Source organism: Mustela nivalis (assembly GCF_964662115.1).
Source record: "Mustela nivalis genome assembly, chromosome: 3".
In the NCBI taxonomy this organism is placed as follows: Eukaryota; Metazoa; Chordata; class Mammalia; order Carnivora; family Mustelidae; genus Mustela; species Mustela nivalis.
This window is the reverse complement of record NC_139022.1, coordinates 76,849,878-76,867,420: the sequence shown is the minus strand read 5'-3', so window position 1 is coordinate 76,867,420 and position 17,543 is coordinate 76,849,878. Positions and strand designations below refer to the sequence as shown.

The following is a 17,543-nucleotide window of genomic DNA, read 5'->3' as shown; positions in this document are numbered from 1 at the left end:
ATCATTGATAAAAACGAAAAAACTGATAATAATTTATGGTGATAAGGGTATAGGGGAAAGACGCATCACACATAAGCTTTTTGTAGAAGAGTAAACTGGTACTATTTGTAAAGAAGAGGCCATAGCAACAAGCAGTATCATTTCTAGGAATGTAACCTATATTTATTTTCATATTTGTGCAGAAGTACATATCTGGAAATTACAAAAATATCCATAATGAAACATCAGTTAAGTGAATTAAGAAACATCTACAGGATGATAAACAATGGAGCCATTAAGAAGAATACATTAGGTCAACATGTACCGAAATGGAAGGATCTCCTAGATATGGTTGTTAAATGAAAGTATGTTCCTATTGTGTTTGTTCAGAATATTTCCAGGAGGAATGGAAAAGGAGACTAGTGACTGAGACTTTTGCCTGGTGGGGAGATCCCAAACCCCGAGGCCTTGATTCAACCCATCCCAAAGAAGTCACTGAAGGTTCTTGGTCTCATCACAAGAAAGATTTCAAGGATGGACATACAACGCAAGCAGGGAAGTTTATGAGAGCAAAAGTATATTCTTTGAGCGAATGTGAGAGCAGGTGAACTCAAGAGAGAGAGCAGCTGACCTGGGGTTTGGGTTTCAATGTTTTATTGACAGTCTTTAATTAGGGGTTAGAATATTCTTTACCTGGAGAAGGGATTTCTTGGAAGTTGGGTTTCATGCCTTTTCTTTTTCACTTGGTCAGGAGTTTCCGGTCATGGCACCTGCCATCTTGGTCCTATCTGGTTTGATCTGGATTCTTGGGGAGTGCTGCATGACAGGCCTCTGACTTTCCCAATAGCTGCCGATGAATTCCTCCATGTTGGCCTCTAGGTATCCTGTTAGAACCTAACTGCCTACCCTAACAAAACTATAGTACAGTAGGAAGATTTGCTTTTCTCTGATACCTTTTCTAGTATCTTAATATGGGTAGTCATGACTTTTTCAATAAAATCAATTAGTTTCAAAGTTTATAACAAGATTGCTAATTGCAAGAGGAAAAATCATCAGATCATGAGTTCCCTGTCATGACACAGTATTAGAAACACTGCATCATCAATAATATATACAGCCAAACATACCTGAGTGGAATCTAATCCAGTTTAGAGGAAATACAAGTGATATAGGCAAAAGGTAAACAACACCACAAGGAAGCAATCAGGAGAATCATATATTCAATAGGAGAGCTGGTCTGGTCTATTCCACAGGTCAGTACCTTGGGATTGCTCATCTATATATAAGAAACCAATGCAGGGCACCTGGGTGGCTCAGTTGGTTGAGCTTCTGACTCTTGGTTTTGGCTCTGGTCATGATCCTGTGATCTCCAGTCATGAGATCGAGCCCTGCCTCCAGTCCCATCAGATGCTCCATGCCCAGTGAGGAGGCTGCTTGTCCCTCTCCCTCCCTCTACTTGCTCTCTCTCTCTCTCTCTCTCAAATAAGTAAATAAAATAAAATAAAATAAAATAAAATAAAATAAAAAGGGAGGGAGAGAGAGAGAGAAAGAAAGGGAGGAAGGAAGGAAGGAAGGAAGGAAGGAAGGAAGGAAGGAAGGAGAAATCAACACAATCCTAGATTGGATCCTAGTTTTGATAAATCTGCCATAAAAGACCTTTTGGGTACAGACTGGGACTATTTGGCTACAGACTGGGTATTAAGGAATCAGAATTAATTTTGACTGCATAGGAAAATGTCCTCCCTTTACAGAGATGCATATGAATTTTTTAATGCACACTGAAATGTTAAATTCCTGTTTAAAATTTACCTTAAATATTCTCAACATAGAAAAATGAGGGTTTTCTTAAAGAGCAAAATTCCTACAGGTTCTGATTTGGTAGGGCAAATTAAGAATGAGGTAATCGTCAAAATCAAGACAGCCCAGTGAAACGAAAAATGACTGGCTTGAACCGGCTCTTTCCAGTTCTGCAGCAGATGTTTACTGTACCCAGGAGTTACCTAGAAGAGTCGATGGCCCCCCTGATAAACCCTGCTTGCGCTGCGAGTAGAATCAACAGTGCACGCCCACCGAATAGCTGTAAGGGATGGAAGACACGTGAGGCATCTAAGGGGCGAAGTTCAGCTGGAAAAACAATTCCTTTCACCCGCAGCACAGACCAGATTTGATTCCCTTCTGCAAAACCGTAAGCAGAGTTAAGCAACTCATTTTGGCTGTACAGTCAGCTGCCTTGGAGACCAGCACACACTTTGTCTAATCAATAATGCAAATGCTGGAGAGAATTTCAGGAGGCTACATTTTCTCCGGCCATCAGAGTTATTTTCTTAAAGAGTCCTTAGCAAAGGAGATGGGGCGTGCTGGGGGGCCTTGCCGACACTCTGCGCCACCTGCGCTTCCATTCTGTTACTTAGAGAGGAAAGGAGAGAAAGGGAAAGAGAAGTCATACTCTTCATGATAGAGACCCAGATGAGCTGGCCTCTTCAAAACAGAAAAATGGAAGAAGCGTCTTTCCAGTTGATGGTGATGACCTACTCTGAGGGTTCTGTGCTCTCGTAACAATTATATCCACTCTCGAGGGTACATGATACGATGAGCGTTGGGTGTTATACTTAACTAATGAGTCACTGAACATTACAGCAAAAACTAATGATGTCCTAAACCTTGGCTAAATGAATTTAAATTAAAAAAAAATTATATCCACTCTCAATCACTGACTCATCCATTCATTACCCAAATAACATGCACTTAGTGCTTGGCCTGTGTTAGTCACGGCACCCTTCCCGTAGTACCCAATATTTATCATAAAAAAGTACAATACAGTGTCAGTACTCCCTGGATCATTCCTGTTTATTCGCCTGTCCCTATTTGAGGGGACAGAGGAAATATCTTGTTAATTGTTAGAGTCCCAGGGCCTGGCACGTTGTAGGACTCAAAAAGATGCTGAATGAATGAATGAACATCCAAACCAGAGTCGGGTCCAGGGTTACAAAGACGCATCCACCACTGTCTTACGCTGCCTTGTTGAATTCTCTAACCAAAAATTTGGAAGAACAAGTACATCATGTATGACAGAACAGCATTAGCTCGTGCTGACTCAAAGGAGCTGAAGGTGGAGAGATGGGTGGGAGTAAACAGGAGGCATCAGTAAATGGAATGGCAGGCTGTGCAAGCAGAACGACTAAACGGGCAGCCCCAGGAAGGTCCAGGCTGCAAGAGTTGAGGGAAGGATTAGGATACAGGAGGGGGCTCTGACTCAGGGTCATTAGCGATGGAAAAAGTACACATTGAGAAATGCATCAGTGCCATTTAAAATACAGAAACCATGTTAAAGTCTAAAAACAGGGAAGCTAACAAAGCCACATTAATTTTCTCTAAAAGATGAGTTCCGGACACTATGTTCAAACCTCTCTCGGTAGCAGCAAATACTTTTCTGATTAGGAGATTAAGAAATACTGGTCCCCTGTTCACGGAAGCTGGGCTTCTTTCCATGCTAAAGAAGCCTTACAAGTTGCTATGGTGAACATATATATCTACATATTCTGATTTTATGGGCAATATATACCTCCTCTACACTCCCACTAAAAATGCTGCTTTCCTTTACCTACTTGCTCATTCATTCATTCGTTCCTTGTATTCAACAAATATTTATTAAGACTCTGATGAGCCAAGCTCTGTTCTAGGTGCTGGGACTATACAGGGTGACCAACTGGACTGGTATGCCCAGGAGAAACCTAGTTTTAGCACTGAGAGTCCTCTGTGCTAGGAAAGCCCTCTCTCCTGGGCTGATGTTGGTCATCCCAGAGCCCACAGAGTTGAGATTTTAGGTACAGAGGGCCCTAGGAAGCCCTTGCTAAAGATTATTTTGAAGAAAAGCCCTGGAGTAGATAATAATGGCCACACAGATTTCTTGGAAAAGAGCTGTCCAGAAAGGTCAAAGCCAGAGATGCCCTGCTGGCCCCATGAGCACAAGAAGCAGCTAAGAAGCTAGGATTGCTGAGGACACAGTGCGAGGTGTTGGGCTGGCAGAAAGGGCTACTTAAGATGGCGAAAGTTCCCGCCACAAAACCTGAACTTGGACAGGAGAACAAAGGCCCAAGATGGCGAAAGTGCCCACCACAAGACCTGAGCTCGGACAGGAGAGCAAAAGCCCAAGCAGGAATCTGAGACCCTCTTGCTCCGGGTTCCCATGGACCAATGGGACCCTGACAAGCAGGAATCTGAGACCCCTGCCCTGGGCTCCAGTGGACCAATGGGACCTCGATGAGCAGGCGAAATATCCAAATAAGGGAAACTTCCAAAAGACCCCTGAACTTCCTCCGAGACCCCTTAAAAGCCCCCTCCTCCCTGCCTTGGGTACACTTCCGCCACTCTGCTTTCCAGAGTTGAGGAACCTCGCTGGAGGGTGTGCACTTCCTCCCGGTGCAACTTTCCTGGCTCCCCTTCTCCTGAGCCCTGAAACTTCGCTGGAGAGTGTTTTTAATAAATCTTGCCTTGCACCCACTTTGCCTGGTGTTGTGTTTATCTCGCTGGAAAAAAAAACTTTACACGAGGTGAGGCAAAGGAGATGAGATCCGAGAGACAAGGGCAGATGGATTATGTGAGGACATGTCAGTCCTAGCAAGGATTTCAGCTTCCTCTGAGTGATAGGAGAGGGCACAGGAGAGTTTTGACCTAGGAAGGGACAGGATCATTTTGGCTGCTGTGTTAAGAGTAAGCCATAGAAGGGAAACAATAGGACAGGGAGGTGTAGTATTTAAATTGTCCTTTTATTATTATTATTTTTAGTAATCTCTATACCCAACAGCGGCAGGGGTGGGGGAGGGGGGCGGGGGGTGTAGGGGGCTTGAACTCACAACCTTGAGATTAGATCAAGAGTTGGCTCTTTTGACTGGGCCAGCCAGGTGCCCCTTAAATTATCTTCTTGGAAAGTTCTAGTCCTCAGCTGTGCCCAATGAAACTGATGGAAAGATTATGTTCTTTTTATCTCTCTTTTTAAAGATTTTATTTATTCATTTGAGAAAGAGTGAGAGCATGAGCAGGGGAGAGGGGCAGAGAACGAGGGACAAGCAGACTCCCTCAGCAGGGAGTCCGATGTGGGGCTTGATCCGAGGACTCCAAGATCGTGACCTAAGCAGAAGTCAGATGCTTAATCAACTGAGCCACCCAGGTGCCCCCAGATTTATCTTTTCAAAAAAAGGAGGAGTCTACTCTTTCATGGTTCAGTTATGACTGCTGATCCTTAAATTTTGTAATAAAAGAGAAATAGTTTCAAACATGAAGATTATAAATGGTGTCATCTAAATCACAACTCTCACATAACATGAACATACTGTCACAGAATGGTGTTATGGATGTGCTGTCTGGGGGCACCTGGGTGGCTCAGTCAGTTAATAAGTGTCTGCCTTTGGCTCAGGTCATGATCCCAGGGTCCTGGGATCAAGCCCCACATTGGGCTCCCTCTGAGCAGAGGGCCTGCTTCTCCCCCCGCCCCTCTTCCTGCTTGTGCTCTCTCTCTGACAAAATGAATAAATAAAGTCTTTCTTAAAAAGTAAAAATAAGGGCGCCTAGGTGGCTCAGTGGGTTAAGCCTCTGTCTTCAGCTCAGGTCATGATCCCAGGGTCCTTGGATTGAGCCCCGCATCAGGATCTCTGCTCAGCAAGGGGCCTGCTTCCCCCTCTCTCTCTGCCTGTCTCTCTGCCTACTTGTGATCTCTGTCTGTCAAATAAATAAATAAAATCTTAAAAAAAAAAAAAAGTAAAAATAGATTTTCCAAAATTTTAATAACAGTTAATATCTGATTTAAAAAAAAGATCTGATTTAAAATATGTATATTTAACTCTTAGGCCTGCTCAAGTTATTTTTCCAGACTTTTCCTGCACATTGAATACTGAACTAGAAATATAACATCTTAGAGCCCAAGGAAAGTAGCTCTCCTACGTCACCTCCATTATTGCTGCTGAGAGGACACAGAGGCCCAGGGAAGTTTAGTGATTTGCTCAAGGGGTCTCTGCTGAAAAGAAATCATGTTGAAAGTCCAAATAGTTTCCTCATTTTTTCAAGAATCCTTTTTCAGAGCCTCCCACAATACAGTGGGGAAGCAGAATGCTTTGCTCAAAAGGGCCCACCCCCAAGCTCCCTGCAACACCCAGCCAGAGAGCTACTCCAGCTTGCTGTGTTCTCCTGTGGAGATTTATGCCTGCCCCCTCCGGAGCATGCTGTGTCCCAAAGTCTCAGACATGAAGAATGAGACAAATAAAACCAATTTCCACAGAGGCCATAATGTAGAAAATATTGCTTCTTTTCCCCTGCTAAATCAAACAATTGAGCCTGCTTCCCCTATAAATCCTCTCCCCCTCATTGTGGCATCGTGGCACTCATGTGACAAATGTTTATTGGAGACCTACTTTGTGTCAGGCATTCTACTCAGCAGTGGCCTGCATTTATTAGCATCGATGCTTTAGGATTAATTTGGGATGGATGGAAACTTACTCCATCTAATAAAAGTCTCTTCTTTAAAATGTGGTAGAAAAACCCATAGCCGTCTACATTGTAAAACACCACGTAGTTGTTAAGTTAAAAAAAAAAAATGATAGCCTTTGGAAAACATGTTCTGATTTCTAAAAACATTTTAAGGAGCAGAAGAGAACACTTTAAGGTGGGTACAATGAAGAAAATAAATTTAATTCATTAATTAGCTAACTAACATAACTAAAGTCACCCAGGTGCGTTCTATATCTTTATAAGCATCAGCACTGGACGATAGGAGAGGAGGACTAACTGGGGAGAGCAGGAAGAGCCTGGGTCATCCAAAGGACCAGTTAAAATTTTATTACTTGGTACTTAGCCTACGCAGGACAAACTACTTTTTATGGTGATGTGACCAAATGTTGGAGATTGGGTTGAGACAGTGAAAAAAGGAGACTAGGTAAAGAATAGGAGAGCCAGGTTCAAGTTCCAGTGGCTCCAACTTGATATCTGTGATCTTTACAAGTCACTAAGTCACTCTAAGGCCCAACATCTTAAAAACAAACCAGAGAGTCAGAGAAAAAGGTAAACAATGGAATGGGAGAAAATACTTATAAATTATGTAACTGGTTAAGGGTTAATATCCAGAATACATAAAGAACTCCTTATAGAATTTAAAGAACTCAAAAACAACAACAAAAAACAACTGGACAAAGGATTTGATTAGAGATTTCTCCACAGGAGATATACAAACGGCCAAGGAGCATATGGGAAGAGGCTCAACATCACTAATTATTAGGGAAATGCAAATCAAAACTACAATGAGGTATCACTCACACCCATTAGAAATAACAAGTATTGACAAGGATGTGGTGAAACTGAAACATCTGAACACTATTGGTGGGAATGTAAAATGGTACAGCCATTGTAAAAAACAGTATAGTTGTTCCTCAGGACTCCTGGTGGCTCAGTTGTTTAAGTGTCTGCCTTTGGCTCAGGTCATGATGGCAGCGTCTGGGTCAAATCCCACATGAGGCTCCCTGCTCAGAGAGGAGCCTGCTTCTCCCTCTGCCTGCCACTCCCCCAGCTTGTGCGCTCGCTCTCTGACAAATAAATAAAATCTTAAAAAAAAAAAAAAAAAAGGAAAACAGTATAGTGGCTCCTTAAAAAATTAAAAATAGAATTATCAAATGAGTCCACTCAGGAAATATACATAAGAAATGCAAAACCAAGGACTCAAGCAGGTACTTGTATACCCATGTTAATACAGCATTATTCACAATATCCAAGAAGCAGAACTAATTCAAATAAAAACGAACAGGTGGATAGATAAACAAAAATGGTATATATAGACAATGGAATTCTATTAAGCCTTTAAAAGGAAGAGAATTCTGACATGCGCTATAACATGAATGAACCTTGAAGACATTATGCTACATGAAATAAGCCAGTCGGAAAAGGATAAATACTGTATTATTCCTCTTATATGGGGTAGCCAGGGTAGTCAAATTCAAAGAGACAGAAAGAATGGCGGGTGCCAGGAAATGGCAGAAGGGCAGAATGGGGAGTTACTGTTTAATGGGTGTGGAATTTCAGTTTGAGAAGATGAAAAAAGTTCTAGAAATGGATGGTGGTGATGGTTACATAATAATGTGAGTGTACGTAACATCACTGAACTGTACACATGGAAATCATTAAAATGGCAAATTTAACGCTACGTATCTCCTACCACAATTTAAAAAAAAGACTCAGGAGAGTAATATCTGTTTGGAGTATCTCACAGAGTTGTATGCAATCAAATCTGGGGACTTATACAATAAGTTAATAGTAATAAGCACCCAGAATTAGTTCCTCTATTTGATACTTTAAGAAGCCCCAGACCAGAATTTCAAGCCACGGCAGTGTCTGCTATTTTAAGCATTTGATTCATCCTATAACTAGAACAGGCAGCCCCAGGGCCCCGTGTCCCATCACCTCCATACCTCCAACTGGAATTCCCCTGAAGCTCAGACTCACCTGGCGCCAACAGCACCCTTCTCTGGTACCCCCTGACTCATCCTGCTTGTGGCCCAAGGCACTCACCCATGCAGATGCAACCTCTGTTTCCACAGACAGATGACCAAAAATGTAAGAGAGGTTACACCCTCAAGACAACCCTCAATTGCTTGGGGAACAGATCCAGTGGATTACTGCTTCAGCATCCTGTTCTCCCAAGTAGACAATTCCAACAGATATTCTGGATGATTCTCAAGAGGTCCTACAGAAGAGGCAATGCAACCCCATTGCTTACATCTAGCAACCTTTATAGGACGCCACATAGGGACCTTACCCCTCGCCTGTCTCACTCTTCCCACTTCTTCCTTCAGGCTGCCTCAAGTCGTGTCCCAGGTAAACTACCTGAAGCCAAAACCGTATCTCAAAGGCCTAATTAAAAACATTATGATCTTAATTTTATATTAATTTCCTTAATATTTTATAGCTTGGCAGTTTTTTAAAGATACAAGCAATTCATAGTTGTGTTCTAAAGTATGTTTACAAATTTATAAATATTTTGAGACTTTGAACATAATTTTCCTACTTCAGAATGTGATTAGGCTCCCAAGCCAGAACAGAGTTCCTACTTTGGGAGAAGTGGGAAGGAATGGTTGGGAAAGGATTTACCAGGGAAAACTTGGGCCTGAATCTTAAAGAATAACCAACAATTCAAGGACAAGAAGCCCGCTGCAGGTGGAAGAACAACAGAACAGAACACAGCTTCAGCTTTCACCCCAACTCTACAGGACCTAATACAAGTACCCAATTATTTGTTGAGAGAAGGAGAGAAAGAGAGGTGGGGGAGTGGGGTGGTTCAGAGGAAGAGGAAGATAGAGAATCTTAAGCAAACTCCAGGACCAACACACAACCCAATACAGGGCTCAATCTCACAACCCTGGGACTGTGACCTGAGCCAAAATCAAAAGTCAGAGGATGGGGCACCTGGGTGGCTCAGTGGGTTAAGCCTCTGTCTTCAGCTCAGGCCATGATCTCAGGGTCCTGGGATCAAGCCCCACATCAGGCTCTCTGCTCAGTAGGGAGCCTGCTTCCTCCTCTCTTTCTGCCTGCTTCTCTGCCTACTTGTGATCTCTTTCAAATAAATAAATCTTAAAAAAAAATGCTAACATGATGGGGTGCCTGGATGGCTCAATGGGTTTTAACTCTCTGCTTTCGGCTCAGGTCATGATCTCAGAGTCCTGGGATCGAGCCCCACATCAGGCTCTCTGCTCAGTAGGGAGCCTGCTTCCTCCTCTCTCTCTCTGCCCGCCTCTCTGCCTACTTGTGATCTCTGTCAAATAAATAAGTAAAATCTTAAAAAAAAAAAGTCAGAGGATTAACTAACTGAGCCAGCAGGGACCTGACCACCAAGCTCTTTAGATTTTTTTTTTTTTAATTTATTGATCAGAGAGAGAGAGGGGAGAGAGCAAGCACAGGCAGACAGAATGGCAGGCAGAGGCAGAGGGAGAAGCAGGCTCCCTGCCGAGCAAGGAGCCCGATGTGGGACTCGATCCCAGGATGCTGGGATCATGACCTGAGCTGAAGGCAGCTGCTTAACCAACTGAGCCACCCAGGCGTCCCCACCAAGTTCTTTAAAACCTACCTATGGGGATTTCTTTTTTTTTAAATTAATTATTTTTATTAACATATAATGTATTATTAGCCCCAGGGGTACAGGTCTGTGAATCGTCAGGCTTACACACTTCACAGCACTCACCATAGCACATATCCTTATGGGGATTTCTGAAAGCAGACTTGGTACGATGGAAAAGAATTACTCTTCTATCACCCCCAGAGAAAGACTGTTGGACACTCAAAACAAAGAAGCAAGAAGAGATTCATTTTATTTCAGGAGGAAATAAGGCTAGATAGGTAAGATGTTTCTCAATTTAACTTCCTCGGGGCTTTTTACTTTCTGTGGCATAACAAACCGACCCCAGAACCATCTGACCCAACGTGGGATGGAGGTGAAGGGATTATCCCTAGAAAGCAGCAATTTAAAGGAAAAAGAGTAGGAAGAAGGGAAATTCCAAGTGATGGCCACAAGAGGAGGAGGAGAGGAGAAGCTCCGGAGGCCAAGGTCAACAGGTGAGAGGGGCCATTCCTCTGTTGGTCACTTCTGCCAAATTTCTTGTGGCTGAATCAACAAGTATTTTGAGAGCCCACTCTGTGCTATGTTTTTATCTAACAATTATTATTCACTTACATCTAGAAATAAATCATGACTCTCCATTATTAATTATTGAACAACAAGTGAAATAATAGCAAGTGCCAAAGTATCGTGTACTTAGGACTTGTACACCCCTGCATTATATGTGAATTATGTAATTCAGTGAGTAATCGGAACTTCCCCATGTCCCATCTACAGCCAGAATCTTCTCCAGGTTAACATGCAAAGGGAACGACATAAAGCCCGAGCCCAGCCCGGAGGGGCGAGAAGGACACGATTTCAGGTGGTCTATCGCTACATCCATACGTATCCTCACATCCCTACAGAGCTGGCTCAGGGTTCCCTGGCTCTGGAGTTTAGAAATGGAAGCCAGACACTTCTCATTGCCTCCTCTGTGGCTGCACGGGTTCCAGCTTCCATCAACTCAGCCTGATATTTGCCTTTGCCCTTGTCCTGTTGACAATCTAGTGTCAACCAGGAAGCAGGAAAGGCCTTCTAAAATGTATGTGAGTTGAGTATGTGCTGTATATAGTGACTGGCTTCCAAAGAATAACGAATAGAAAGGGGGAAAATAGTGAAAATAGTAAGTAATAGTGGCGCAACATGGCAGACCTACCCAACCCAAATGCCCAGGTCAGTATCACCTGCTCAGGTGGCTCTGACATGACGGAAGGAGAAAGGCACCTCATTTCTTTAGTATTCTTTCCCCAGAGCCACTGCCCCACTCCAGTCATAAAGAAAACACCAGACAAATCTAGACTGAGGGACAGTACTGATCAGTACTCCCCAAAACTGTCAAGGTCATGAAAAACCAGGAAATACTGAGAAAGTTATGGCCAAGAGACCTGAAGGAGACATTAAGAACTAAATGCCATGTAGTGTCCTGGATCAGATTTTGAGATAAAGAAAGGACATGAATGGAAAAACTGGTGAAAACTTTATGTAAAGTCTGCAGTTGAGTTAGTAAGAGTCTACCAACAGCGGTTTCTCAGTTTTGAGAAAAGCACCACAGCAATGAGAGGTAGTATCTTCAGGGGAAACTGAAACTGAGCAGCCTGCTTTTAGAAATCCTTGTAGCAAACTTTTCAAGAGCTATGTGCTCCTGTTAGGACCTCTACCATGAGGATAAAACAATGAACTATCTATGCTATCTCTGCAACTTTTCCATGAACCTAAAGCTATTTCAAAACAAAAACCGTATTTTTCAAAAAGAGAAAAAAAAACATAATGGTAGGAAAAATCATCCCACGGCCCCCAGCTCACACAGGGTAAATACCAAATTTTTACAGTGGCCCTGTTGACCCTTTTGGAAGTTACGACGCCCTTCCTGGAATGACTTACTCCCCATCCCTGCTTTATTTTCCTCCAGGGTATTATTTAACCTTTCCTGACATGTATATATAACTTAGCCATTTCATGTGCTGTCTTTCTCCTCCTTTCTCCCTACCCACATTTACCAGAATGTAAACACCAGGGCAGCAGGAAATGTCCCCTTTTTTCATCTAGGAGAATAAAGTAGGACTTGGTAATTATTTGTTGAAGAAATTAATGAGCTCATGGTTCAATCAATCTCTTCTACCTGAATACCCTTACAATTTAGAACTCTAGAACTCATTTTTGATTGTTTTAACCTCAAAACTAAAACGATTACATAGAGAAAGCAAATGAATATTAATGCTACAAAGTTAACTAGTCCTCTAGATTTACTAGATAGATATTTATGCAAATGTATGAAATAACATAGGTAGAAAGCTGTTCATTTTGGTTTTATTTGAAGTGGCAAAGCCTTGAAATAATGTTACTACCCATCAATAGGGATAAATAAATAAATCCTGCTACAGTCATAAGTAATAAATAAATAAATAAAGATAAAGATAAATAAATCCTGCTACATTCATAATAAATAAATAAATACAATAAAATATTAAGCCATTAGAAAAAAGAGGAAGCTTCTTGTCTACTAATGTGAAATGATAGAGAAGACATGTTAAAGGGGAAAAAGCAAGCAAGATAAAGACAGTGTTTATGGTGCACTACTGGTTGGTTAAATGGGCAAAAATGTTTATATATATTTGTTTTATGTGCCTAAAATATATTTCAATGGTCACACAAGACTGGAACATTAGTGGACTGGAACTGGGTGCCATGAAGGGCAGGATGCCCTTCTTTAATTTTTGAAATTTGGACTAAATGAACATCTTACCTATTTTAATTAACTCATTAATTAAAGTGAAATTAACTTTTAAAAAATGGATCTTCTACACATTATGCAATGCTGATCTAACAGTCACTTAAAAATAAAATGAAACTGACACCCTGAAATAGCGTTTTAATTTTTTCTTTTTACTGTTTATTCTAGATCATGCTGGTATAGTTAATCTCATTAACAATTAAGGACCTTTTAAATGTTGGGTACCATTTGTATATATTAAGTATTGAATTTATTTTTCAAAAATGGATTACTTTTATAATAAGAAAATTATTAGAGTTAATTCCATCTGCCTGAATCACTCCCCACCATGGGTAAAATGACTGTACTCAAAATCTCGACTGGCTTATTTTAGATTTTTTAGTTTATTTAGTTCATTGGACTTTTTGTGGGATCCACATAAGTCCAAGAAGCTGCTTTATGTCATTTTTATTTTTATTTTTATTTTTTTATTCGAGGATAAGATACATACAAAAAACAGTACATATGTTTTAAGTGTACAGCTTAGAGACTATTCATAAGCTGAACACACTTATATGCATAGCACTAAGATTTTAAAAAAAAGACTATTACTAGCATCCCCGAAGTACCCCATTCCCTTCTTGTCACTCTCCCCTCCCCCTTTAGTAATCAATCCTGTGACTTCTAAGAGGATAGCTTAGTTTTAACTGTTTTTGTACATCATACACAGGTAAGTGGACAGGAATGCCCTTTTGTGTCTGGCTTCTCTAATGCAACACTGCTTGTGAGCTTTGATTCTCACTGTTGCATGTAGTTAGAAGTGAATTATATGCACTGGGTACAGCACTCCCTTGTGTAACTGTGTCACAATTCATTGATCTATTCTATTGCTGATGCACGTTTTGAGTACTTTTCAGTTTGGTTTATAAATGGGCTCCTGTGATCAGTCCTATAAACATCTTTAAGGAATGCTCACATATTTCCACCGGGAGAAGAAATGCTTGATAGAGGTATGTGCAGCTTTAAAAGATACCGGCCAAATACTTTTTTCCAAACAGTTGTGCCAGTTTATACTCCCACAACAGCAATGAGAGCTCCAGGTGCTCCCCGTCCTCCCCAACATCTCCTATTTTCCATTTCAACTGTTCTGGTGCATGTGTATTGGTATCATTGGAAGCTGGTTTCGGAAAGTACCATATTCTCCCCAAAATTCTTCAAGCTGGGTAAGTTATTAAAAAAGGTTGATGTGAAGAAGTGGAAGTTAGAGAGAGCCTTATTTTTTTTTTATGGATTCCCTTTTTTTACTCTTTGGGGTCCTTATTATATGCATGTTAAGTTGAAAAATATGTATGTTCCTATACATATTTTTACAAGAATATGTTCCTATATTCTTGAAGTTCAGAGGCTGGTAGGCGATGCCAATTTTGTTATTTAGAAATATGTTATTATTTTTCTAAATCAACTGAGGGCTGTGTACTGGTAAGAATCTTAAAATAGACTAAAGTCAAGTACCAGCCGACTCCAAACAAAAGAAGGAAGAGGGCGCATGACAGCAGAAGACAGGCCCATTATCCTTTTAGAAAGCATTAAAAGAAAAACTGGAGAGAAGAGAAAAAAATTCAGAGCTAGAAGGAAAATGGGATGCAATTACCACACCAGAGGATAGTGGGGGAAACTGGGTGTGTCCAGAACCCACAGAAGCCTTGGCTGGAGGACTTCTCTGCGGCATTCAGGAGACTGTACAAGCTGGCAGATCTGTGAGCTCTGAGACAAGTGTTTTCACCTGTGGTAGAAGGAAGCCATGAACAGTCTAGCAAAACACTCTGCTGTATCTGCAGGAAGTAGGAAGGAGCTAACATTGGAGGCATGAACAGGAGCCAGGGGCACTCTCCAAGCCAACCCAAGAGAGTGCTTAATGACCACAAGGGGAAAGCAAAGTGAGCACCCTGGGAAAAGGCTATTTTAAGACCCCGTGTATGCCAAGCTAAGTCAATGCCAAGCCAATTGAAAAAGAAATCTGAAAAATCACCTACTTTCAACTGGAATTGTACATATGAATAAACCAAGGCTCTTAAAAGCGGGGTGTAATTGTGTGAGGTGATTTGGTAGGCCTGATGTGTTGAGTGTGGCCACTGCAGTGGACAGAGGGAATGAGGTACTACCAGAAAAGATAAAGTGAGGAAAGTCTGTACACCAGGGAAGAGGGTTGTAGATGAAAAACTCACCGCCACCATCCCGTCATTTTGATCTAGGGCAGCGGCAACACAAGACAGCTGGAGTTACTGGCAATGGAAAAATGTAAATGAAAGTAAAACCTACAATTTGAGGGCTTTGGGGGAGAATTCAAACCAAAAAAACGTCTCAAATGTTTTTAATAATTCCATATATACTTTCTTTTCAGCAGGAATGGAAAACTCAAATGCCTTCAAGATGAGGTAATTATGCGAATCAGAAGAGTATAGGACAACTGGATGTGGGACAGACTGGCAAACAGGAAGGCTCCACATAAAGGAACTTAGTTTCTAAAAGCACTGGCCCTGCCAAAGGAAATACAGAGGTTGGCTTCATTTCCATGCCACCAGTTTGTAAACAATGTTCTACATGGTGTTAAAACATAAAACATCTTCAAAGGTTTAAAGGATAAAGGTAACATTTTTAGTCTAAAAAGATCTATGAAAAGCCTCTTTCTTTCTTTCTTTCTTTCTTTTTCTTTCTTTCTTTCTTTGTAGTCAGTTTCATTTTGAAGACAATCCCAGTTGGGGTACCTGGGTGGCTCAGTTGGTTAAACATCTGCCTTAAATTCACATCATGACTCAGATCATGATCTCAGGGTCCAGGATCTAGCACCACATGGGGCTTCCTCCTCGGTGAGGAGTCTACTTCTCCCTCTCCCTCTACCCTCTCCCTCTTCATGCTCTCTCTCCAAATAAACAAAATCTTTAAAATAAATAAATAAATAAAGATGATCCCAATTGAATGGAAAATGAAAAGTCCTGACATTTTCCCATCTACATATTGATAAAGGGGACATTTTAACTTTACCTATTTCATGAGATGGCATCTATCTCTCCCTTGGAAAAAAGTTGGCGCTATCCCATTACCTCCTTTACCTCCTAGGCAAACATGGTGTTTGAAACACTGTATGAGTGAAACATTTAAAGGTATATTGAATGAATGAAGGGGTTTTAAGGAGAGCAAAGCACCAGCAGAAGATAGAAGGACAACTTCCGTTTGAAGGTCATAAATCTGAAGAGTCAGGATGGATCACCAGCTCTAACCCTCCTTCTTCCCTTTGGGATTGACTTTTAATCCTAAACAGCTTTGGAAGAGGCCAAAGACTTCAGTGTTACGACCTTGGTCATCTCATTGCTCTAGCAAAGAACAGAGAACATGGGCAGCCACCCAAGAACAGCTATTACAGAACTCACTCCCCAGGTGGTATGAAAATGGACTTAGTCCTTTGGGAATGGGGCAAAGGAAATTTAGAAGTCACACTGATAACTGCTCTAGTTTTCTGACTTCATAGTTCTTGAGGGCAAAGTGGGGTTGCCTATCTCACAGAGTTGTAAGGAGTAAATAATACCGTGTATGTAAAAGGCCTAATATAGTGCCTGGCACATAGTAAACAGTGAACTGTGGATATTATTATCAACTGTGGAACTACTAGGTGACTGAATTCTGTTTGATGGCCCTAATTGGGATGGGAGTAGGGAGGTAGGATAGCAAACTGAGAAGCTGTGGAAAAAACAAAAATATTTCAACAACGGCCCATAAATTATTTTAGAAAAGCTGGAGGTGGACAAGTGTTTAAATAACTAAAATTTCCTATGTTTATCTACAAATCCTTATCTGTAAATGTATAGATAAGCATATAGAGTTCCTCTGAAAGAATAGGGAATAATAGTTACCTCCTGGGAGGACTTGTGCTGGGAAGAGCAGCTGGGGAAAGATTTTTTAAAATTTTGCCATGTGTCTATATTATGTAGTAAAAATTCACAATTCGTTTTTAAATTAAATGCTAATACTTCAAAATCTCTCCTAAGTTTTGCTAAATTTGGAACAGTGAAATTGAGAATGTTTGCATTCAGCTTTTACTGTCAGAGCCCTGATACCGCCCCCTGGCGTCTGGTGCCCACCACTACATCTACTCTCTGCAGCCACGGCTGGGCTCTTTGGGGACGTGTTCTTTATTCCAATACTCATTAGGGTACAACTATGAGTAGTTAATGGATTAACTAAACTGTTAGCTACTCAGACACTCCATTGCTTTAATGGTCGAAAAATGCATTGAGAAGGACGACATTACCTCACTCTTCATCCTTGCTGGGCAACTGAAACACTGCATTATTTAAATCACAATATATGCATCCATCATCCATACTTTTTTTTTTTCATTTTAACTTGACAGTTACCACAACAAAAAGGACTTTTCTCCGTTCTCAGTTGTATCTCGAGTGCACATCACCTTAGAAACTACATTTCTACTAATTCATCCTTCGTTTGAGTAATTCTCTTCTTTGCATATGTTGAAATGGAAGTTATTGCTCCACATAGAAAATGTCCTTGTGTGCTTTTATTTGGGTAAAAGGTTCCAAACTCTCAAAATTTTTAGTTGTCCTCTAGAATACTTACAGTCATGCTGTACATTTTTTAAAGTAATATTTTTTATTATTTTAAAATCTATGTGTCCTCATTGTAAACAGATTTGGGAAAATATAGTAAAATATA

The 17,543-nt window shown here is 41.1% G+C and overlaps 1 protein-coding gene across 2 annotated transcripts in view; it reads left to right on the top strand.

The window, feature by feature from the left end:
- Positions 1 to 17,543, top strand: part of LOC309861694 (uncharacterized protein) — a gene marked incomplete at both ends in the record, with an annotated part of 44,708 nt that overhangs the window by 26,336 nt on the left and 829 nt on the right. The window contains 2 exons of one of the 2 annotated variants that reach the window (XM_082724824.1): positions 13,958 to 14,038; positions 15,217 to 15,250. In XM_082724824.1, coding sequence (XP_082580950.1) covers positions 13,958 to 14,038; positions 15,217 to 15,250 — 115 coding nt within the window. Of the gene's footprint in view, positions 1 to 1,944; positions 4,480 to 13,957; positions 14,039 to 15,216; positions 15,251 to 17,543 lie in introns of those variants that run through there. The other variant, XM_082724825.1, reaches the window with a different exon arrangement.